The sequence below is a fragment of the Triturus cristatus genome, chromosome 10 (genome assembly GCF_964204655.1).
Source record: "Triturus cristatus chromosome 10, aTriCri1.1, whole genome shotgun sequence".
NCBI lineage: Eukaryota > Metazoa > Chordata > Amphibia > Caudata > Salamandridae > Triturus > Triturus cristatus.
The window spans coordinates 1,027,107,359-1,027,132,444 of NC_140593.1; the positions used below are offsets into that span (position 1 = coordinate 1,027,107,359).

The 25,086-nt window shown below is 41.2% G+C and overlaps 1 protein-coding gene across 2 annotated transcripts in view; it reads right to left on the reverse strand.

The window, feature by feature from the left end:
• GPRC5B (G protein-coupled receptor class C group 5 member B) overlaps positions 1 to 25,086 on the reverse strand; it is a 143,692-nt gene that overhangs the window by 84,890 nt on the left and 33,716 nt on the right. For both annotated transcript variants that reach the window (XM_085629071.1, XM_085629072.1), the window contains exon 2: positions 348 to 1,361. In XM_085629071.1, the coding sequence (XP_085485197.1) occupies positions 348 to 1,353 (1,006 nt within the window). In that variant the 5' untranslated portion in view covers positions 1,354 to 1,361. The remainder of the gene's footprint in view (positions 1 to 347; positions 1,362 to 25,086) is intronic.

The window sequence follows — 25,086 nt, forward strand, 5'->3', positions numbered from 1 at the left end:
AGGAAGCACACAACAAAAACAAATTGATAAGAGCAGCCTACAAGGCAAATATAACCTCGTAAAGACTTGCTTAGAAAAGCGAGCACAAACAGTAGTTTATAAAGTGGGTGGCACGGTAGACATTTTAAGTTAACCATGGGCGGTAGCATGGTGGGGGCTTCAGAAAAGAGGAAGAATGGGAAAAGATTAAAGGTAATGAGAATACATCAGAGAGATATGGTGCACCCATGCAAGACAGCCAAACAAAGATGGTGAACAAAGTTTTGTCAGAGTTACATAAAAATGGTAATGTAAAAGAAGTTTTTTGGGAAAATGTGAATAAATATATATAACTCATGTAAATGTACCTGCATTATGCTCATCCATTGAGAAGGCTTTATTCTCCATGTAGCTCCTTGGAAGTTGAACATCTTCCTCAAAAGGTGTTTCACGCATTCGTGGTTGGGATGTATCGAAATAGTTTGGTGCGCTCTCTTGTGGTGCTGAAACAATGGAGCAGTGGACTTCAATGATGGAGTGGAAGATAAGAAACACCCAACCGTTTGACACCAGCGCAATTGCCAGGGTGGGATCAGTCCACAAGTCCTTTTTGTTTAGTTCTTTGTTCCCATACAAGTACATGGCCATCCAAGCTACCCAGATCAGGACTGAGAGAAAGATTGTTATGATAAGAAATATTCCATTTTTCTTCCATTTCTTAAACTTTCCACAGACTGTAAAAAGAGACACTGTGAAAGCAATCACCATCAGGACCATCACATAAATTAAAGCCATGGTAAAATCCATCGGTTCAAAATCGCAAGATAACTTCTTGTCTCTGACCACTGTCAGTATCAGCCACTCTGTTGCAATGATGACCTGAACCAGCATGAGGCACAGTGCCACGCTGGTTAAATGGCACCCAGAGGGACTCTTGCCATGCCGGACCAGCTTGCGTATCCTCCAGCCTTGAACCAGCAAACATGAGAAGCACAAGGCAAACAGAACGCCCCATAGAAACCTTCTGGTCGAGCAGATCGTTTCATCGATCTTTATGATGAAAGCAAACGCCAAGCCAAAAAGACCAAGTGTGCCCATCAGAAAGAGGAAATGGATTCCCAGTGGGCTCCTCTTCTCTTTTTCTTTGATGAAGGGGAGTCTCACCAGCAAAATCAACATCAGCAACAACGTGGTCAGAACCCCGGCTCCGGCAACGGCCTCCACCACAATTCCCCAGATAGAATCCAGATCACACAGATAGATGTACTGCGGGAAAATATCCAATCCACACCCTCGGGAAGTGCTTGAGTTTTCAGAGGAGCCATAACTGATCACGAAGAGAAGAAGGAAGACGAGGGCTGAGTGGGTGTTCATTTTCTTTTCTGCAGAGAAGAAATAAAGATAATGTGAATGGAAATGAATGGATCTTCTCAGTTCCCAAGGGTACAGCTTGCAGCAGGTGGGATTTAAATGCTGTACAAACAGATCACAATCTAACATTTAATTTCTTCCACCTTCCCTCTGCCCCCTTCATCACCTTCTCATGACCACAGGCATTCAGAAGAACAATGTCTGCCTGGTTGCAGATGGATTCATAAAAGGGCATCACTGGCACAGGTCTTTAAAGAAATGCAAGCTGTCAGTCACATCTCCAGACAGGAATGAAAAGACAAGCAACCAACATGCATGCATCAGATTATCACATTAGGCAGTCTGTTGCGGCTCTTTGTCCAGTCCCACTGACCAAATGCTGGGGATCCTTGTGTGAATAGAATAATTAGTAGCATGCCACAATGGGCCAGAGAATGAAACACAGCTTGAACAGAAGAGAAACAAGGGGGAAAGGGAAAGGGAATAGGGAGCCAGAGCAGTGGGGGTCGCAGGGGCTTTCACTGCCTGTGGGAAATGTATATATGTATCCTCTGACAATGTTTTTTTGCTTCTATGTATACGAATACCTTCTGGGCATGAGCTCTAATCTCTTCCTTACTTTCAGGAGCTAATGTTTGCAGCTGCAAAGGGCTTCCTCTGTCCTCTTCTAACTAATGAAAAACGTGTGCTTTCCTCTGCGGGGAATTCTTTACAATTTCTCACTTTAACTTGTGCTTTACTGTGGTGATGCTCTCTTTGCTCTAAACCCTAAAAAATGTGGAAATCTGGAAAGCATTGAAAAAGGGTGTGCAAATTTGTGTTTTGTCCTGGCTTTAAGCGAAATGTCTGGACAGGTGTGTGAAAATTACATGTAAATTATCCAGAATGCACTTTGGGGTTTCATGAGTGAAAACTGAGCATAAGGCACACTTCTTGTTCAATTTAAGGCTTGAACCAGCCATCTCCCACAACATTGTGTGCATAATTTCACACTGCCATAATTTCTAACATTTTGTGTAACACGGGTAGTGCAGAACTGCTTGAATTAAGCATACAATTCAGCGTAACACAGCATTTTGCTAACACCTAGCATTAATGTATTCAAAAAAATCAATTGATGGACAGAATGCAGAACAATGTCATACATTCACCCCAGTACAGAGATCTGGGCCTAAATCCATCATTTTTTCGCTCACCATGCCATTCCAGTTTGGACCCAGCCATATGCAAATCAGTCTTGAGCCTGCACCCAAAGGGAACAGTCTAGCCCGAACTGCCAGGCCAGGTCCTCCCTGGACTGGAAACAAGCATCCTAGGACAGTTTTTGGCGATTCATCCCTCTTCAGCCAGGATAGTATTAATTTATGCCAACAATTTACAGAGATTTCTCAATTTGAGTAATTTAACAAAAATCTTGCGGTGTACATTTGGAATCCCCAACTGCCGCAGATTTACAAGTGTACTCTGACCTGTACTCCATCTGGAAATTACTTGAGAAAGCCTTTCCCCCCACTCTACTTGGTCATACTGGTCAAACATAGAGCCAGATTCACAAAGGTAAACTTGCATTGTTGTGTAAGTGTACGTTCACCAACTATGAATTAATATTAAGTTTATACTGCAGAGACTCTGTAGTCGGGGTGGAGAACACTAAAAAGATAGGCCTGTCCTATGTAGGTACTTAGATGAGAGGATAATAGAAAAGCAATGGAAAGTCCAAAGTCCAGATGGACGGGCCCTGAAGCGGATTCAATGACAAGATAAGTTTTGAGCTTCCTATGAAAGGTGTTATGATCAGCAATAGACTGCAAGGTCAAATGCATTTGATTTTAATATTTTGCTCAAGCGCAGGAAAGGATCTCCTCTCAAAACGAGCTGCTGTAAAATGTGGAACTACTGAACGGATCTTAGCAGAGCAGCGGAGTGGTCGAGCCGGTACATATTTTATGACGCTGACTCCGTCCCATAAAATGTCTTCTGGACCAGAGTGCCTTGAACTGTATTCTTCTTTGGTTAGTAGGAAGTCAATATTTGCCTTCAGAGATTTTCTGTCCACATTGCCACAGACAGCAAGAGAGTTTGTGTTGCCACCACCCTTGTTGGGACTCTCTAGTGGTAAATCAATTTGACTGGAAGTCTGCCTCCATTAAAGCTTTCTGCAGATGCAGTGCTGTTCTTGGGCAAACATCATAGGTCTCTCTTCTCCATGGAGCTCAGCAGTTTCCAAACATCTTCGGGGTCCCAAAAGATTTCTTGCATGCCACTATGCACTTCTGACCGCTTTGCTAGTAAGAAGATCTCTGCAAGGGAATTCTCCACCATGTAACCTCCAAAATCAACACTAGCTCTCTACTCTAAGTCTCAATGGTGTCAGGAAATAGGGTGAACCAGGTTGTTCTCCATCAGAGCCCTGCCCACCTGCCATTCTGCATCCAGCTTTGATTATTCCTGAATTCCCCACTCAAAAGTAACATGATTGTGGAGCCTCATCTGGGTGGAGATGGATTTAGCGGCACTGCCTGAAACACCAGCATATACCTATAGTGAGTTTTTGTTAGGGTTGTCTATAGGCCTCCAACATACTTATTGTTATGAAGCCTTTAAAATCTTAATTTTTTGCTTTCTCTGGGACACCTTGTACCTTAATATTTTTTAGCTTTGTGGAAGTATTCTAACTGCTTCAACTTTCTCTTCAACTCATCTTTGAGATTTAAAACCCGTGCCACGCCATCATGAACTTAATTCACAACTGAGTGTAATTCCTTGAATTGTAGGGCATTTCGGGCTGCATGTTTGAGTTGCGTTACCCCTTTATCAAATGTCACCAGTGTGTCGTGCAGTGTGCCAAATGTGACATTCAGCTGTGAGGTGTTCCTGCTGGTGCACTGAAGCATTTGCATTATGCCCATATCTGGAGAAGAATAAAATTCAAAGAATGTGTAGGGGGAGCACACCTCTGTGTCTATTTTTACCCCCTATTTGCTGGCCAACCTATATGGAGATAAAAAAGTCAGCTTTCTCTCTATATCTGTTAGACTTTTGACAGGGGTTAGGCATTCTGACAGGGTCGCTTCTTCAAATCTATCATTGATGTCAGCTATCAAACCTTTTTTGTCAGATGCTCCACTCCTTTTAATGGGTGGGTACTGTCAGTTACAGAGCAGCGGCACTGTGTTATATGAAAGGCAGATATTAGTATTTCTCACTGGGACACAATACTTGTACTGGCACTTCTTTGAGGCAATTCCATACTGTGGGATTAGCGAGCACCTGTTCTATATTTCCGTATCGAGCACTGACTCCGCTACAATCTACCGCCCGCTGCTGGCCACGCCCTGGTCATCCCTGGGCCTTCCCCTGCCGTGCCTTCTGCAGCATCACTGCCTGTTTTATGGTATCTCCAGGATACCGCTGTCCTCGCCGATCTGCATTCTCAGATCATCGGCGGTCCGCAGACCATGTTTTGCAAAGCTCTGATTCAGAGCGAGGTGATCCCCTTCAGCTCAAGCTCAGAGGGTTTACTTAACACCCAGTTAGCCTCTTGACCATGCACTCTGTCCTTTCCTTTTTAGGTCTAACCTGACCCAGCACAGGTGCTGGTCTGGCGAGACTTATTGAGAGGACTCCAAAAAGTGCTACCAGGCCAGCCTAGAGCTAAAGTGCATGTGCGCGGGTGCCGCGATTACTTTCACGGCCGCACGGCCACTTTGATGTTTGATCGTGGTCGCGATCGCGATCACTTTCGCAGCCTCACGGCCTCTTGGCATAGCCAACAGGTCTCGCTTTTGGCACCTTATAAGTATTTAGTTATGCAACTGTTGCATGGGTAAACACTTATAAGGTCCCAAAGGCGAGACCTATTGGCTATGCCAATGCTTGTTTGCCTTTCAGTTTGAGAGCGGCACTGAAGACAATTGGGCGGCTGGGTGCTAAGCCTTCTGCTTTAACATTCCAATGTTTGTCTTTCTGTTTCTTCCTTTTTAACTTATTATAACATCCTAATTTTAGTAGATGGATGATTCAAAAAATCTAATAGCTCATATGCCTTGGGCTATACCAGTCGTTAAGTCTCGTCTACATTGTTGTAGTTCAATGTCTATGGCTCAGACCTTTAACTCTAGTAGACAGCCCTTAATGACTGGTATAGGCGTCTTCGGTAAGCTATAATGCTATTACAACACTGGAATGTTGCAAGCTCCACTGAAGACAATGGTGTCGCAGAGGGCCAATAAGGCTGAAATAGACTTTTGACTCCAACATTTAAATGTTTATAGTTCTGTTTCTCCCTGTTTAATTTAGATAATTCAATCCTTGGTGGGTGAAATGTTCTTACAGTCTTATGACGCGTATGCCTTGGGCTACTTCAGTTATCAAAGGCCTCTCCCTCGTTATAAGCCCTCGCCTATGGGTTGGGTCTACAACTCGGGAGAGGGCCAATAACAACTTTTATAGCCCTTGGAAACGGGCCATAATTCTATTATCAAGGAACATTTTTGTGTGGAAGCTTGAAATATGAAGATTAATTAGATCTTAATTAAGGGTTGTGTACAACTGATGGGGAACGACTTTTTTCTACTATTTTTGTAGCGCTCTGAATGTGTATCTGCGTCTATTTTTTTTAATGGAGTAAACATGCACTGTTCGACTGTATTAATAACGTTTGTGAGAAAAAAGCAAAGTAATAACATCTGATGAAAAATGTGGATTACTGAGGACATCGTGAAATGTCAAGCTATCACGAAACGATCATGTGCCTAAAACAACTAACTAACACAAAATAAATAATACAGAAATATAACGCAAAGACCGTCTTTGAACAGAAAGGCGTTTATATCTGACAACTTAAGTCTCAGCTTTTTAGAATATCTGGAATACCATGACAGGATGTTACAAAACCTACATAAACACACTTGAACAAAATGTTAAATAATAGGCGGATAACAACCAGAAAGCAACAAAATAAAGCAAAGAATGTCTTCTATTTAGAAGCTGTTATCAACCTTCGGTATCTGCAGCACGTCGAGACAATATAACTAGTTTGAATCGGAGGAAACATTTCACTTAAGTAAACCCCCATTTAATGTCAAAGAAAGTAGGCTGAGGTTCAGGTGTCTGCTTTTGTAGACCTCGGAGAATGAAGATTTCCCAGGCCTCTCTGCAAGAATACAGATGCCTGCGCCGGAATAAACATTATTACAGGAATAGTGTGGGTAATATAGGACTAGAGGGGATTTGCTGTTGAGTGTCCCCAGTCAATGCAGTGTTTAATTTGTAAAAAAAATTTTTTAAAAGTAGGTGCCAGGGCCCTTCTCGGGAGGCCACAGTAGCCTGCACCACCTATTGCCTGTGCCAGCGCTGGTAATAACAGAACCAGCACAAGTACAAACCACTGCACAGCTACAAGTGTGACAATTCATACTATCCAAGGCCACCCAAAGCAATAATAATGGTGTGCGCGACAGATTTTATTAATTTTTAATGTATATTGACTTATTAAACAATGTTGTTGTGCTTATCTCAAAATTTGACAGACAACGCCACCATGTGGTGGCCCGTCACTAGAGCCAGTGCTCATATTTAAGTGCCAGTACCGAGGACCGAAAACCACCGGCTCAAATTAATCACTTGTTTTTTTCCGACTACGCTTTGTGGTGTCAATATTTATTTCAGATTCACAGAATCCCGAGTATGCCTCAAAAATCTGCAAAATTTGTAGATTCCATATGTAGTGCATACAATCTGCTAGGGGTAAGTGTTGAGTAAATAAGCATCTGCACATTTAGCTTATTTTCTATGTTTTTGCCACATGAAACCTTTTTGCCTCTGGACTAAATCCACTCCTGGCACCCACACAGTGTGTTTGGGGCAACCTATCACCCAGAGGGCACATTTACGAGAGCAAATGTGGTTTGAACATTAATTGGGAATATCTGTGCATTCTTCCAACAGTACAACTTTGTAGGACTCCCCGACATTCCAAACAGCTGCTTCCATTAGAACTCCCCTTTTCACATCTCTTTGATCGACTCACTGTGGAAGAAAAATTCACTGACTTGCAAACTTTCCACAGCAGTGAACTGTGTGGTATATATATGCCAAACGAAGTCCCACAGCGTCTTCACAATGTGAGAAAACAGGCCCTCCAGTCGGGAGTGAAATAAAACAGAGTTCTTTATTTCAGCAGGTACCAGCACATAAGCATTACGCGTTTCGAGCGGACAACGGTCTTAATCATATGCAAAGAAATGAGGATCAGTTGTTCATAAGTTTAAATACACCTGAATAACACAAAAGTGAGGAAGGACTAACATGCTCGTTCTTAGTGACGGTCTTATTTATCACAATGCTTTCATTTAGATTATATATATCCATGCAAGCTTATATTACATATGCCATGAATTATGCTTTTGACTATTCCAAGATGTACGACATGAAAACAATGATCGGTTCTTTTTTACTTTCTGTATCACAGAATAAGTTGTCTTGTGATTGGGTGTAAAATTTCACGTGATCAAGGTTCTCTGAACCGAAACGCGTTGTGGAATAAACAGTGGATTAACCGTTCTCCCTGAGTTTTGCGATTTTCTGAGAGCGCGCTTATCAAACTGTGACGGTGTGGATATTGTGTGCCGCGTGCCGGTGTGCTCCACCCTCCGAGGGGCTCAGACAGTTCGGAAGGAGCAACTCAAGGGACATATATATATACATATATATATATGTATATATATATATATCTATATATATATATATAATCTACTGGCGGTCGCCAGTAGATAGTTATAGTTAGGACCGTGTTTCCATAGGAAATCTGAAAATTCTATTTTGAATAACTTTGGCGCCGGTTGATGAATCCTCGCGAATTTTTCAAAATAGGTGGGGCGCTCCTACCCTGAAAGTCTCGGGGTGATTAGTCAAGCGGGGGCCGAGAAAAAAGGGGGTCCCAAAACGCGTTTTCCCCATGCATTTTTCCATAGGGACCTTTAGTCCAAGGTACAGCCCGAACGGCTGAACAGAATTACTTGAAATTTGGCAGAGAGGTAGTCCTCAGGTCAGGGATGTGCCTTTTGAATATCTGGAGTCAATCTGTTCAGTAGTTCCAGAGAAAATTTCAGTTAAAAGTACATATATATCTATAAGCGCGCACCGTGCGCGCACTGTGACGTGCGCAATTCTGATTGGTTGTTAGATGTCAGTAAACATTCGAATCGGTCGAAATCAGGAAGTGTCGGCCGCCATTTTGTCTCTCGCAGTCTGAGGCAGTGAAAAACAAAGGTGGAGAACGTGAAAAGGGGGCAGGGTGGACAGTTCCTGACCCCCTAGCCTTTGTCAGGGGGTCACTGAAGGACCCCCAAGGGTGAAAAAAACATTTATATTTTTGATGAAAAAGCCGGGGGGGGGGGGGGCGCACCGTGCACGCACGGCACACACAACGCATCGTGGGTGCTCGGTGCGCAAAGCGCACCGAGTGCACACAGCGCGCGCACGGTGTGCGAAGCGCAACGTGCGCGTACGGTGCGCGCACGGTGAAAAACCTGAAAAAAAAAAATATTAATAAATACATAACTTAGCATTTTAAAAAACGTACAAATTCACTTAAAAAACCATAGGTTTCACACACGTTATAGTTAGGAATTAGCATTTAAAAAACCTTGCAAATTCACTTAAAAAACCATAGGTTTCACACATGTTATAGTTAGCTGGACATTTCCCTCGTAAAAAACCAATGAAATTCCCCCGTTATAGTTAGTGCAGGCAACTATAACTCACACGACCGCAATCCTCTGCTGATGATTGCGGTCGCGTGAGTTATAGTTGCCTGCACTAACTATAACGGGGGAATTTCATTGGTTTTTTACGAGTGAAATGTCCAGCTAACTATAACATGTGTGAAACCTATGGTTTTTTAAGTCAATTTGCAAGGTTTTTTAAATGCTAATTCCTAACTATAACGTGTGTGAAACCTATGTTTTTTTCAGTGAATTTGTACGGTTTTTTAAATGCTAAGTTATGTATTTATTAATTTTTTTTTCAGGTTTTTCACCGTGCGCGCATGGTGCGCTCGGTGTGCTTCGCGCACCGAGCACCCACGGTTCGCAGTGCGTGCCATGCGCACGCGGTGCGCGCACCTCGAGATTAAAAAAAAATAATAATAATTGTTTTTGTCTCCCTTGGGGGTCCCTCTGTGACCCCCTGACCAAGGCTAGGGGGACAGGAACTGTCCACTCTGCCCCCTTTTCACGTTCTCCACCTTTTTTTTTCACCCCCTCAGACTGCGAGAGACAAAATGGCGGCCGACACTTCCTGGTTTCGACCGATTCGAATGTTTACCGACATCTAACAACCAATCAGAATTGCGCTCGCGCACAGCAGGGTGCGCGCACAGTGCACGCACGGTGCGCGCGTATAGATATTGATATGCTTTTAAATGCTATTTTCTCAGGAAATACTGAACAGATTTACACCAGACCTGCAAAAGGCACTTCCTTGACCTTATGGCTACCTCTCTGCCAAATTTCACGTAATTCTGTTCAGCCGTTCGGGCTGTAGCTGCGACTAAAGGTCCTATGGAAAAATGCATGGGGAAAACGCGTTTTGGGACCCCCCCTTTTTCTCGGCCCCCGCTTGACGAATCACCCCGAGACTTTCAGGGTAGGAGCTGAACGGAGCACCCCATTTGTTTTGAAAATTTCGTGAGGATTCGTTAACCGGCGCCAAAGTTATTCAAAATAGAATTTTGAGATTTCCTATGGAAACTAGGTTGTAACTATAACTATCTACTGGTGACCGCCAGTAGATAATATATATATATATATATATATATATATATATATATATATATATATATATATATATATATATATATATATATATATATATATATATATATATATATATATATATATATATATATATATCCACAATGGAAAGTCTGAGGGAAAGGGGCATCGTAATCCCTATGGTGATCACTGCGTAGGCACCGCCTTCATTGAAGGTATTTAGATACGACCGACGCCTCGATGGGTTCCTTGAGCCTGTCGGAAGCGTTGCTCGGTCCCTCTGACCAATGCACTACGACCGCCGGTATCCTAATCCGGCAGTCAGACCGTAACCTCAGATGTCAGTCAGACCGCCACCGACGGCCTGTGGCTGACGATCCACCCGACATCATAATATAGCCCTAAATGCTGTTATACTTTGAAAACATTTTACAAATATTTTAACAATTTTGACTTAAAAAAATGTATTCAGTTTAAAGATAAAAAAATATAATTACTACATAATATTTTATTTTAAAATGTAATAATAAACTTCGTTAAAATAACAAATACACTTTTAAACTACTGTTAAAATGCTCATTTATTTATATTAATTTTACAGATAGCTTTTAACACAATACAACCCATATTAAACAAAAAAATTACAATCCATACTGAACAAAAAATTTACTTTGGGGGTAGGGGATTTTTTATTTAATTATTCTAGATGAAATATTAATAAATTAAATACATAATTTCTGATTAATTATTTAATGTGCTGTAACATTTATTTGATTAATTCTCGGAGAATTAAAAAAAGTTTATATGAATTACAATGATACTTTCTATTAAAATATTTGAATTCTTTTTCAAAGAGTTATAAATATTAATATTTTACCTATAACTTCCCACTACGAGATCTCCACTAAGGTGGGAGAGAGTTTCAGCCAAATGTGAAAATTTAGTATTAATAATTTTGCACTTATAAATTCAACCCTACATGTCTCCACCCCGTAAACTGAGGAAGTGGAGACATGTAAGTCTACACCTAGGTGTAAATCTACATTTGAAATGGTGAATAGCAAAGAGTGTTGACATATCTAGCTGTAGTACTAAATATATACATGAGCAAATCTACAGATTCACATTTACCTTTGTGAATCCGACCCTTAGGGCCTGATTACGAGTTTTGGCGGTGGGGGTGTGCTGTACTCCACTGCCGCGCCCACGCACCGCTGAGAGTCACTGAAACTTTGAAAAAGGAACCGCAATGGGAATGCCTCACAAGGTCCCTGCACAGCATGGACTCAAAAGTCCATGTCGTGGAGGAACTTTTGTGCATGCACACAGTGGGGCACATGTCATGCCCCCCTGTGTGCATGCACAAGCAGAGGAGGCACAGGGGTCCTGCAGGGCACCCTTTATTTCCTCTCCTCCAAGTTTTACATGGAGGAGGAACTGCCATATAAACCCTAGAGGAGAGGAAGCTCATAATATGCTTGGCAGGACCACGGCAGTCCTGCCAAGCAAATTGCAGCCTCTGAGCGCCAATGCACATCCAGGGAACGGCGGTTCCCTTGCGACGTCGGGGGTCCCAAGGCGGTCTGACTGACCAACTCGTATTGGGGTAGTCGGACCAACACCGCAGCGCCACCACGATTCTGGTGGTCCCCTGACCACCAGACTCGTAATCGGGCCCTTAGTGTTTATTTTATATATTTGCAAAATGCAAAGATGGTCACATCAAGACTAGCTAGCTGCCTTTGGTAATACTTTTTACCAATTAGAAAAAAGGCAGGATTGAGCCATTTTTTAGCTGCATATCCTTTAACAGTAATGTTATTAGTTTCAAATAGTGTAAGCTTTTCTCAAGAATAGCCTATACGTTTGAATTACAACAGCCTTCTCAGAAGTAGGTAAACAGGTTCTTCCTGCTGATGTTGGGTTTTCATGGTTTGAAGATCTCTAAAAGCTAAAAACATGCATAAGGAGCTTCTTCTTCTCTACAGGAATGCTGATGAGGCCGTGTTGCTCCCTTGATCAGTACAACTTGTGCTTCTGGCTTTCCTCTGCAGTGACCCCTTGTGTCTTTGGCTGCTTACCAGTGTTTTATTGTCAGGGACACTCATGAGAACTCACTCATAGTATACTATAACCGTAACTATTTCCTAGCTAAGCCAATGCATGTGAGGTAGCTGTGATTGCATAATGCCTGTGCAGAGTAACCAATGAATATATTGAGGGAAATCACAATCATACAATGCATGGTGTGAACAAATGTGCTGAGGAATCCCCGACCATACAATACATGGACTGATCAATTGCGTTGAGAGTACTTGCAACGTTGTATATTAGAATAAAGGAAGCAAAAGGGCAACCCAATATATCCTATGCATAAACAGTCCTGAAGAGGGTCTTGCGTATTTTACTTCTTTGCCAGGAATCATCATCTTGGGATCAATACCAATAACTCACCCGTTTTATTTAATGGACTGATCCCCTATAAAGAGTGGACTGGTCATACATTTACCTAATGTCATCACGTATATAGAAATGTGGGTTATTTGTACATGGTGAATGAATGGCTATTGCTAGCCACGTATCCCATGTAGATACATTCAGTGTATAAAATATTTCATTATAAACATTCATTAACTGAATATTTGCATATCCTTTTGCCTTTCTTATTCTTTGTTTTTGATTTATTCTACTGTTCACTTTGTCTTCAATTTTGTTGCATTGATTGAATCTATATGGCACTTACAAATAATTTATAATTGTGGAAGTATTTGCGTGAATGGTCCCATGGGTTTGGCCATTTACTTGATTTAGTTTAAAAAAGGGCAGAGGGGTGTCAAAATTAATGTGTAATCTAATGGAAATACCCATGTACAAACCGCTTAATGCAAAGTAGCACAACACACTATTTTGCATTACTTTGGGTACACTGATCAACGCAAATCAGGATTTGCACTGGCAATTAAATCCTAACATAACACATTGTGCTGGCTTGTGCCAGTTTTGTGATGCAACCCAACAAAACGAGTTTTCAAATGTGTTCCTTGAAATCCAGATGGAGTCTTGCCTCTCAATATAAAGCCACGTGAATTTGAAGTCAGAAAATATTTTCCTTCTTCTTTCATCACTAACTCATTTGCTTTGGGGTCTATTCGCAGGATTAACAGTCAATTTTTCTAATTAGACTATGCTAACACTTTGTACATGGATATTAAGGGCCGAATTACGATGCGGTTCAGAATGTTCCGACCCTTGGTCGGAGCCTTTTGAACCGCATCGTAATGTGCTAGTTGGATTCCTTTCCGACCACCTCATTTTAATGGAGGCGGTGGGAAAGGAATCCGACTGGTCATTCCGCATGGCTTCCGACATATTCGAGCCGGTCCGCCAGTTGGAATGCGGCAAGTAATCTCAAGGGCGGGCCTTTACGCCCTTGAGATTACGGTGACAGTTTCCGACATGGTTTCCATACTGGTCTGTCTGACATGGAAACCATGTCGGAAAGCGTCTTTGGAGGCCCCAGCAGGGACCCCTTGGGTGCACGGCCTCTGGTTGGAGGCTGAGGGGGCCCTTTGGTGCCCCCCTGTTGATCCCTGCACCTTGTGGCAGGCACCTTCAGGTGTCTGCCACGGGTGCAGGAATGAACTGCAGCTCCCATTTTACTATGGGGCATGTATTACGGCCGGTTTATGTGAGGAATGCATGCCCCAATAGTAAAATGTAGGAATGTGACCGAACAGTGTTCGGTCGCATCCTAATTAGGGGTCGGGACCATCGACTGGGTGTCGGTTGGTCCCATGACCGATGCGGTGTCCCGCCCAACATCGCAATGAGGGCCTAAATGTATGTATTGTATGTAAATGGTATTTCTATAGCGCAAACCTACCCAAAAGGCAGCAGAGCGCCATACAAGGTCAAAGACAAGCATAAAATCAAGAAGTAATATGAGAGGAACCTGGGTTGTGGAAGGTTTATGCATTTTAATGTAGTATTTTTGTAAAGAAATTATTCTACAACTCTTTCCTGAATTGGAGCAAAATTGTGGCTGTCCTGATTGATTCGTAGTTGTTCGACATCCTGTGGTGCATAGATGGAAAACGCCTGCAGTCTTATTTGAATTATTTACACTTCTTAGTCTGATTGAGAACTGGCTGTGGGCGTGTCGAGGACCACCGGAGATGGTGAGTTTGTCTGCAAGATAAATGGAGGTGCTGGTCGAGATGGCTTTGTAAATGGTGCAACTGGTTTTGAAGATGATGTGGGCTAGCAAGGGGACCCTATGGAGTCCCATCAGGATGGGGTTGATGTGATCATATTTCTTCAGGCCCTGGGTGAGATGTACTGCAGCATATAGGATGCCCCTAAGGGGTGCCAGTGTAAAGCTTGGGAGGCTATGGAGTAGGGATTTACCACAACCAGATGCAAGAATATGAGTGCTCGAATAGCAGTTCTGAAGTCGCTTTATGGATAAAACAGTTTGACTCTCTTTAGTAGAGAGAGCTGGTATAGGACATCTTTGTTCTTTTTTGGCAGTTCGCTGAGGTTGATGTCCAGGGTGAGTTTGAGTTACTTGGCAGTCGGTGAAAGTTGGGGTTCGAAGCCTGAAAGAGGCGTGGGGTGTTAATTCTCACAGGCTCTCAAAAGGCGCTTAAACAATGACATGGAAGTACTTTCGCTAGAGAAGACAAATTTATGCGGTGCCACTGGTGGGGGAAAAAGCCCTAAACCCCCAAATTGGGACCAGGCGGTCCGACTAGATATATGCAACACGTCCTATGCATACGCAAATGAGTAAAAAACAGTACAACACAGTTTCTGTTGTTTACGAATGAAGACGATGATGTCCTTAGTTTGAAATGTTCGCTTTTAATGATATGTTCCCGAACAAGCCAGCCAACACATGTTTCGTCAATGGGTTGTAAAACCCTAGACTTCTTCAGGGCTGTTGCAAGAGAAGTAGATGCTTAGACCTTTGAACCGCTGATAATTCCGACCCAGTAAGTCATGACTATTCAGTTGTGCCAGGGAGACTGTGATTCCTTATCACTCCTGTGCTGTGAGTCTCAGATCCAGATATCAATAGATGATCTGAGCCAAAGCACTCCGTAATTGCCGGGTTCGGCACCTCTATCTTTCAATCCAATATAATGAATGCGGCACAGTAAGCCGAAAGATTGTTCGTGGCGAGTACGCCAGACTTTCTTAGTTGTGCATAGGACGTGTTGCATATATTGGGGTTCAAAGCCGTCAAGGTTCATGTCATTGAGCTAGGTAGTCCGAAAACACGTTTACAAAAATTGCAGGTTCCAAGCACTCCTCATCAGCTGGGAATTGACTAGACTGGCTATGTGGAGAGGACTAAATCCACTGTTTATACACTCCGCAGCACTGTAATTATTTGGATGTCCCACAGAATCTATCTGAAAAAGTCCCACATATACCTGCCAATAGGGTGCCACACTCTTGCAATTTGGCACTTCACGGTACATAGCAGATTTTTTGGACTTAGAGGATGATCAACAACTCTTTACTTAGAGAGCTACACTCTAGAACACACTCCCGGAGAGCTGTGCCAAGAACCCTATTTTCTTAAATTGAAAAACAGCTAAAAGAAACACTCAACTATTTCCACAGTACTTTTTTATTAATACTTTTCATAATATTGGTTAAATAGATTTATAGCAATAATTGTTTTATGTTTTTATATTTTTTTTAATTATTTTAATGTTTATAGTATTTTTTTATTAATGTGCTTTTGGATGTTTACATTTTTAATATTTTATTTATTATCTACATTAATATATTTTTCTTATTCAATTGTTTATGTTTTTTTTTTACTGTGCATGTAAGTAGTGAAACATAATATGTACTTTACATTCTATTAATCAATCAAAATAATCATTAATTGTATTAATATTTTACATGTATTACTGTGAATATATATATATTTTCTCTCTCAGATTAATACATGTAAAATATTTTAAAAATCTAATGTAAAACAAATAGTTTTAATAATAATGTCATATATAGCCATGTAGTAATATATTAAAAATTCATATTATGGAAAACAAATAGTTTTATTAATTATGTTACAGTATATAAAATATTTTGTTTACATTATTTTAATTGCATTAATATTTTAAGTGATAAATGAATGTAAGTACATTTAAAATATTCAAAAGAATCACATGATGTAACATAAATAGTTTTAGTAATTATATTGCACTATATATATGTATGTGTGTGTTTAAAAATGTATATATTTATATACATTATTAAATATTACTGGAATATGTGTAAATTACAATATATTACATGTATACATTAAAATATTTAACATTTACTACTTTTAAACTCTATTTATGTAATAACATAGATATTTTTCTATTTTGGACAATATTGTTGTCAACAATATTTTGAGCCCCAATATTTTTTTAATTACCATTATAAGTATAGGAGCACGATGTCGGGGTAAACAAAAGTTTTGACAAAATATTTTTGTTAATGATATTGTTTACCACAATATTGTGTCTGTAATCCAAATATAAGCCCATTGTGCTTTTACATGGGGAAACCAAGCTAGAGGAATGACTTTAGTTTTAGCACCAACTAGCTGCATAATGCTGAATCAATTGCTGTAGTTCAACCAAGAGGAAACAAATGCTTTAATGAGCTGAACCTTAAAGGGAAAAGAAATTAAATACACAATGCACTTTGATGTTTTGTGGCTGAAAAAAGTGAGATTTGCGTTAACCTGGTCCAGCTAGTTAGTTAAACGTGATCCTTGAAGACACTAGTCTAATTACAGCAAAAACAAGTATTTGCAATGCAATCAGTCTCGCCTTTAGGACCTTATAAGTATTTAGCCATTATATTGGTTGCTGTACTATCTACAGTTCTTTCACGCTCAAAAAATGACCGATTACATAAAGCCGAATCATCGCCATTCTATTGAAAAGCGTCAGTCATGTTACATGTGGGTGATCCCACGAAAGATGGCAGAATCTGCCACGGTCCAGTTGTAAATTATTGGCCATTTTTGCATCTGCAATGTTACGTGTGGGTGATCCCATGAAAGATGTTAGAAGAGGAGTTGAAAAATCACTCCAATCCCTTGGGGCAGAGTTCACGCAATTTTTTAAAATAAATAACCCAAAAGACAAATACATGAATGCAGAAAAACCTTACGAGGTGAAAGAGAGCCTGCGGTAGCGTGAACAAATAAGCACATCAACAACACCACGCTTGGGGCGGAGTATGTGCAATGCAATGGTTTTTATAAAAAAATAAAGCACATAAATCGTGCTATATATCAATGCTCCCTGCTCCTGTTAGAAGAGGAGTCGATAAAACGAGTTCCAATACCTTGGGCCGAAATTCGCAGAATGTTAATTAATTTTTTTAACTAAGCACATAAATGACAAATCCATGTATGCAGGGAAGCTTTGCAGGTGGAATGAGCGCCCGCGGTGGCGTGAACAAACATATAAGCACATCAACTACACCACGTGAAGAAAAAGCCTTTCTGAGGGATATGGGGCTGTGGTAGCAAACATTCCGAACAGCTAGCCTAAACAAGCCTTAAGAAAAAAGAGTGCGCCAACAAAGACATGCATAAACAAAAGAGTAGGGCGACATGTACCAGGGGCAGTTCCCTCAAAAGGCAAAACACTCCCAAATGCGGGACAATGAGCAATGTTTCCCCAGTGAAAAGAGAGCAATTCTGACAGGCACAGGAAGAAACAAATAGAAAGCGATGGGCGTGGTCTAAGCCCGCAGAGTAGATACAGCATGCATCGCAGAGCAGTGCATGTGGGCTGATGGGTTTGAGCTAAAAAGGTACCTAAATACAAGTGCAATGATCCTCAAACGAAGTGCATATTCTTACCTATGCATCCTTGTTTGGGAACTAGTAAAATAGGCTAGGGGAGCACTGAAATGTGTAATCCCTCCTTTTGAAGCTTTGCTGACACATTGTTAACAGGCCATTAATTTATTCAGTGCTTTCCTTTACATTAGATAATTGTGAGTAGAAATATCAAATTCCAGTGTTTCTGGTGCTGTCATTTATAAAGTCTCCTGGTGATTTACATAGGTTAGAATAGTAGGCCCCAATTGGTCTCTAAGGCCCATGTTTATGAAGCCTTTGCGTTGCCTTGCGGCACGCACACTGTTGCAAGGACACCACAAAGACTTCAGTAATATTTGCAAAGCCACACAAGGCCTAATTTGTGTGCCTTGCGTGCTTTGTAAAGAAATGTATTGCAAGGCTGCTGCTTGCACTTTGTTACATTACATATTAACTTGGGAGGCTTTCCGTGCATGGAGCATGGGCGTTTCCATGCATCCTCCCATGGATTTTGGCACATTCCCAGATTTTCAAAGACTAGTAAACTTGGGAATGCCTCAAAAATGATACGCCTTCCCAAGTGAGATTTTCCATTTAAATAGTTTGCAAATGTAATAGTGCATTCCATGCTTCTTATGCTGAACATAACATGAGTATGCTGAAACATGTTTTACTATATCCTGGCTGACTGACCTCCAGCAGGAGTAATCAATAAAATATGTTAAAAAAGACCCAGATCAGAAATATGTAATAATGATAATTTAAGAACAAAGGCATGGCAGAAGAGCAGAGTCTCTGGTCCAGAGTCAGGACAAAGAGTACATTTTTCACATCACACATTTACAGAGGGTAGCAGTGCATCCACAACATTTGATGCATCTGCATAATTTGCTTTGATTGTACGCATCTTTCCACAGCACAAATGTAGCACTTTTGTGGCATGTCATGGGTGTAGCACATCCAGATTTTAGAATAACTCTACTTCACCAAGGTGTGCAACTGTGCCGGTACTCGACTGCTTATGTGCTACAGCAGTGGTGGAGTATTAATTTATATCGCCACCTTTTAGAGGTCTAAACATTGACACCTATGGGTGACATGTTTATGGGTCACTACAGGGCTTTAGTGGGATAAAAAAGAAGTAGGGGGAGGAGGCTCCTCTAAAAGTGGTGTGGCATTTGTAATTTAGGGTGTGGCTTAAACACATAAAATAAGAAGCATATTTACAAAACAATGTCGGAGCGCGGTGCTATGCCAAATTTGGCAACATCGCGCTCTGACATTTTTAAAACATAGGGATGCATCATATTTACAGAAATACGACACACCCTTGTGGTTCCCCTAGCACTGGCAGAATAAAATCTACCTAGCGCCAGCGCACGCACCCTGCCGACATGTTGCAAGGGTGCCTGCACTGCAGGGGTGATTGTTTATGAGCAGGAAGGGACACCTTCCTGCACATAAACAATCATTCATGGCGATTTGCTCTTTCTATGTGTGCTGCAGAATGCAGTACACATACAAAGAGCAAAAAAAAGAGGAGAAATTAATACTCACTACGCGTATCGCCATTCTAAGACCTGGTATTACCTGGCCTTAGTTTTTGGCGCTGCCCCAGTCTTGTAAATCTGAGGCAGCGTCAAAAAGCAATGGGTGTTGCGGTGGAACACCCACAGCAACACCCATTGCACGCTTTTGCCACAGCAGACTGCTGCAGGAAGGGACATATTTACAAGGCAGCGTTTAGCCACGTTATGTGGCTTAGCGCCACCTTGTAAATATGGGAAATGGCGCAACGCTACTGGAGCGTCAACAAAAGTGACGCTTCAGAGGCAGAATGGGCTTGTAAATATGCCCCTACATTTCTGTAATTTTGTACATTACAGCACAGAAGGGAACCAGTATTTTGGTTCCCAACTGCGCTTTCTGTTATTGCATCAAGATATATAACACAACATGATTTACATTTAAAACCAGCCAGGACTACCTGGTTTTGTCAGTGATTGTTAGCTGTTTAAGATAATTGAGTAACAACAATCATTTTGCTTTAAATAATTAATATTGAAAATGTTTCAATTCTGAAATTGAATTAAACATTACTGCTGAGGCCTGTGGAAGGACTAGTGGTCTACGGAGTGTCTTAATCACTGCTGTTATGTTCACTCTATGTTACACATGTGCGCCCTTTTTCTCTCTACATCTCCTTCATCTATACATCACACACCTCAGTGTTTCTCTTCAGCATCCTCTTTTCACTGTATTCTAAGAATGCACTTCCTCTCATATCCTTCACTTCACCACCCTCAAACACACCCACTCACCTGTAAGCACAGCATTTTCTTTACTGTAGCCTTGTCAATATTTTGACAACTGTGCACCTCCGTCACACACATCTGAATAGAATCACAATTGCAACTGAAATATGTGACCATTTCTCTGTATGCTCTGTAGAGAGGTCAAGGATTGGATGCCCATCTATTCTGAACACCGTTCTGTACTATGAGAAACTCGCGCTGTCTTCAGCCTTCAGCCTCAACTCCAGAGCGCTCAGTCGTGGCCTGTTATATATACATGGAGGCGACTCAAAGTATAGCACTATACGAGTGAAATATGCGTAACGAACAAATACAGAAACACAACATCCTGGAAAAAGCTAACACTCTTAGGGAATGTGATATTAAGTAAAACGTGAGAAATATAAACTGAAACCAAGGGGCATATTATCAAGAAACGGCGTTAAAATTATCGCCGCTTTTGCGGCAGAAAACGGCCGCTAAAGCGGTGATAATGGGCTTGATAATATGCCCTTGAGAATTCCTATAGAAGCCCATGTTCTGGTGTCAACATGGGCTTCTATTGGAATTCTCTGCGGCATATTATCAAGCCCATTATCGCCGCTTTAGCGGAAGTTTTCTGCCCCTAAAGCGGCGATAATTTTAACGCTGTGCTTGATAATATGACCCTAAATCTCTGACATGGATAACCTAAACGTGTTTTACATCCATTGTTCAAAAAAAGATCACTACAGTTAAGGACATGACTATGGGGCCCAATATGGACCATGTTTCAATGCCCATTTTTAATTACTACCGGGTCTGAGACCTGGAGTGACCTGGCACACTTAAAGCCCTGCGTCAGTAGCCTGCTGATCTTAGTAAGTCCCATTAGTAAGCCCCCTGCTTTGCTCACGCGGCACATGGGAGTTGTTATGCATAGGGAGTTTTTGCAAGAAATGTATATCGGGCCTTAGATTTTACTACCTTCAAAGAGGCAGACTAAATACAACTAGTATATTTATCTTCCGTCAATATTTATGTAAGGTATTAAATCCGCAGACTGTGATTTTTCTAGTGGAAACTTAGCTTCATTATTTACTTTATGTAATTTTGTTAATTGTGGACCTGGTCTTTTCAGGCATTGGATTGCTTTCCATGACCTGTGATGCAATAACTGCTGGTTTCTAATCAGTACTAATCAGCGGAGTAAAACTGTGGTAAGAGTTTCCAATTTAAATCTTTAACAGTCTGTTATATTAAACTACGCCCTGTTTTTTTTTTTTAAATCATTTCTTTATTGGCATCTAAGGAACTTTCATCCGTGATGTACAGACATCATATATCTGGATGCAATTATTACAAATACTAGGACAGACCGCATACAATGTTAAACAACATTACAGTAGGCATATATCCGTTCCGCTACGCCACCTTGTGTTTTAGGATAACTATATAAACTACGCCATGTTAAGTATAATATTAATACTGCGCTTATTTTACTATATGTTCCCATTTTGAAAATGTACAGCCATTATGTTGTTATATTATACTATGCCTGATCAAGTAGAATATTAATATGTCTCTTAATTTTGCTACTGACCTGTGAGTGGCCTATTTAAATCAACAGCAACATATTAAGTTGTCATGTCTGATACATTCCCACAGTGAAGTGGTTGTTGGACAGCCTCCTAGTCCGGCATCTGTCAGTTTCATAGAATGAGGCTTTTATCGAGGTTCTCTGGCTTTCTTTTACTTAAATAATTTGCAACCCTCACTAGGGGGTATGTGTGTATTTCTTTTTTTTAAATACATTTCTTATAGCGCTAACCCGACAGTATTGGAGTGCATTGGGTGTGCACTGGTGATATACCCTAAGTGGACAATCACCCTGGGATCATATTTCCAGCAATTTACATGCCTTTCCGCCAACTCGCGCATGGCGGTGTCCCTGCCAGGAAAAGGTCGGCAGAGAGGCAAGTCGTAATTTGGATGGCGGCCCACATGCCTGCACTGCCTCCATTGACCGCCTCTGCCTCTCCTGCCGCTGTACTGGCAAATGTCACCTGTGGTGGCGGTATTCCCGCTGTGTTTGTAATCTGGTGGTCAGACTGCTAGGGAAACGAGCGGGCAGACTGCCGAAAAGCGACAGCGGTTCCTTAACCACCAAAGTTGTAATCAGGTCCTAAATCAGTTCCTATGTCATTTGGACTGAGGGAAGTTGAGTATTTCCAAATGTAAACATTTTGGAAGGTGGTGCATAATGCATATAGGCAATTTGCTGGTTCTGTGAAAAGCCACAAGTTCCTATGTACTTTTGGTACTTTTTAGATCAGTGGTTCCCAAACTGGGGTCCGCGGACCCCCAAGGGTCCGTGACACATTCCTAGGGGGTCCCCAGGCAGCAGTTTTAAAAGCACTGCAAAGTTCCTTGAATAATAACCAGTTTTTGGGTAGCAATAAAAGTGTCAAGATAACTCCGGTGATTAATGTACCCGCTGTAGAGAGATGGAGGTTTTGTCCAGTGGCAGCTATGACTCTTAGGAAGCGCTGGTGGTTAATATGCCTGCTACAAAGAATGTCTACCATGCATTTTTTTAAAACAGTATTTTGTTTTGTGCATAGCTCAGTGGGTTCCTGCTTTTGCCGCAGAGATTCTTTTGTTGTTGTGCAGTTCACAAGTTCCAATCGTAGTCTAGCACAGTGAGCTATGAACTGCCATCAAAGAGCTGCATGCAAACTGCACAGTACAAGTTAGTAAGTTGTGCTTTTTCCCAGGTCTTTCATTATCCCGATGCTGCTAAAAAGGTTTGTTTGAGTAGAAAAAGAATCCTTATTATTAAAGGCAATGCTAATCCCTGTGTTATATTCTGAATCCTGAGTTTCTGCTTCTCCAGACCAAGCACTCTTAAAAAATACCTACCAGTATGGATGACATGCGAATCCTACACCTTGTAGTCCCCTTTGCCTTATGTAACATTTTCTATTCACTGATTTGCACACATATGATTCATGGTCTCTTTTTGTGTGTGATATAAAGTGCTATTACACCCTACAGTGGTATGACAGGTGCTATAAAATAAATTAAATACATGTGACAGTGGGGCTATGGAGAGATGAGAGGCACCGTTGGAGGGTAGTAGTGAGGGAATCATTGAAGATTGTAAATCATTGAAGATTGACAAAAGATTGTTGTATCCTGGTGCATAGTAAGGTCATTGTTTACTATGCTTTAAAAGCTAATACAATTTAATATATAATGACAAATGTGTTGTAAAATGCACCATTTACCCCCAAATTTTCTTGGGGGAGAGCTCCCCAAAGCCCCCTTTGTAATGGTCAGGCTCACTCGCTGCACTTGTGCACTGTACGGGGACTGGTCTGACAACATTTGCCAGAGCAGCTTTAGGTTTCCAGTCCAGCTTTGGCAGTAGCAGGACCCTCGGGCAGCGAAATAAAACCAAACAATGAAAAGTTAGTCGCAAGATACAGCACCAACCTTCCCATTAGGATTTTTCAATTTTTGCAAATATTTTTAATATAAAAATCTAAAATCTTTAGTAATTCATGTCAGTCTTTGTTTGATGTGCACACGTGTGGTTTTTTTTCTTTGAATTACAGTTTTAATGTTTGAGATTTAAATCATACAAATTGGTTGGGGGTCCCCGGATTCCAGTAGTGACTCAATGGGGGTTCTCAGGAGTGAAATGTTTGGGAACCACTGTTTTAGATCACTTCAGAGCTGTACCAGTAAATAGTGGTGGGAGACAGTGTTCTGCTTTACATAGTTAAAAAATGTTCAGGTACACCATCTTCTGAAATTTTAAAGGCGAAGGGTAAAATAAGGAAAGAGATATAGGGTCCTATTCTCAAACAGCATTTTGTAGTACGCGAAGCAGAACTACACTAGCACTACAAAATGCTATTCACTAACTTACGTGCAGGGACGTCCACCTCTGCCATCCTATCTTTTCTGAGCAGAGGACATTATGAAATACAAGGCACTCCTCTAAAATCTACCAAACTACTGCATGAGCTGTCTCAATAACCTACCCAGGCAGTTTATCTTGTACCTACAATCATTCGGCAAGTTTGCATCATTTCAACAACATTAGTCATCCACTCCCTGTATGTTGGCCATGAGGACTGGAAGCAGGGGTATGTGGGGTGCTGCAGCACCCACAAAAATAACCATGCTGGAGTTCAAACAGTGAATGAGCAATAAAGATGCCTTTACATTTTGTGTTTATCTGTCACATTTGCTGTGGTTCAAAGACAAAGGTCAGATGTCAGGTTAATTCTTCTGACAAATTGCTGCTTATTTGGAAACAGTTGTTTACTTTGGTTTCTGGACTGCAAGTGAGAACATTTTGTAAAGGTGACCTTGGTGTCTATCTTGCTGAAATTCAGGAAGTGAAAGGAAAGGCTGTAGGATGTCAGTTATGTTTTTAACTCACAACATTTAAACTTCTATACATGAACTATATACATATTTCAAAATATCGTAGAATTTAGGGAAGCACAAGGGAAGCAAATATTTTGTAATTTTGAAGTGTGATAGAAACAAAGATTTTATTAAGATCAAAACAAATCAAGACGCTTTATTTGGTGCAGCGCTGATTTAATAAATATTTTCTGGAAAATGATTTCCACACATTATGTCCATGCAAATTTAGTGCCCATGTCAACAGAAATGTCTGCTGTCTGTAAACAACAGTGTGCTGCCACACCAGTGCCCCAAAATGAACCTTCAGCTACATACCACACCCTCACCACTCTCCTGCCTCACCAGTGCTCCAAAATGAACCTTCAGCTACATACCACACCCTCACCACTCTCTA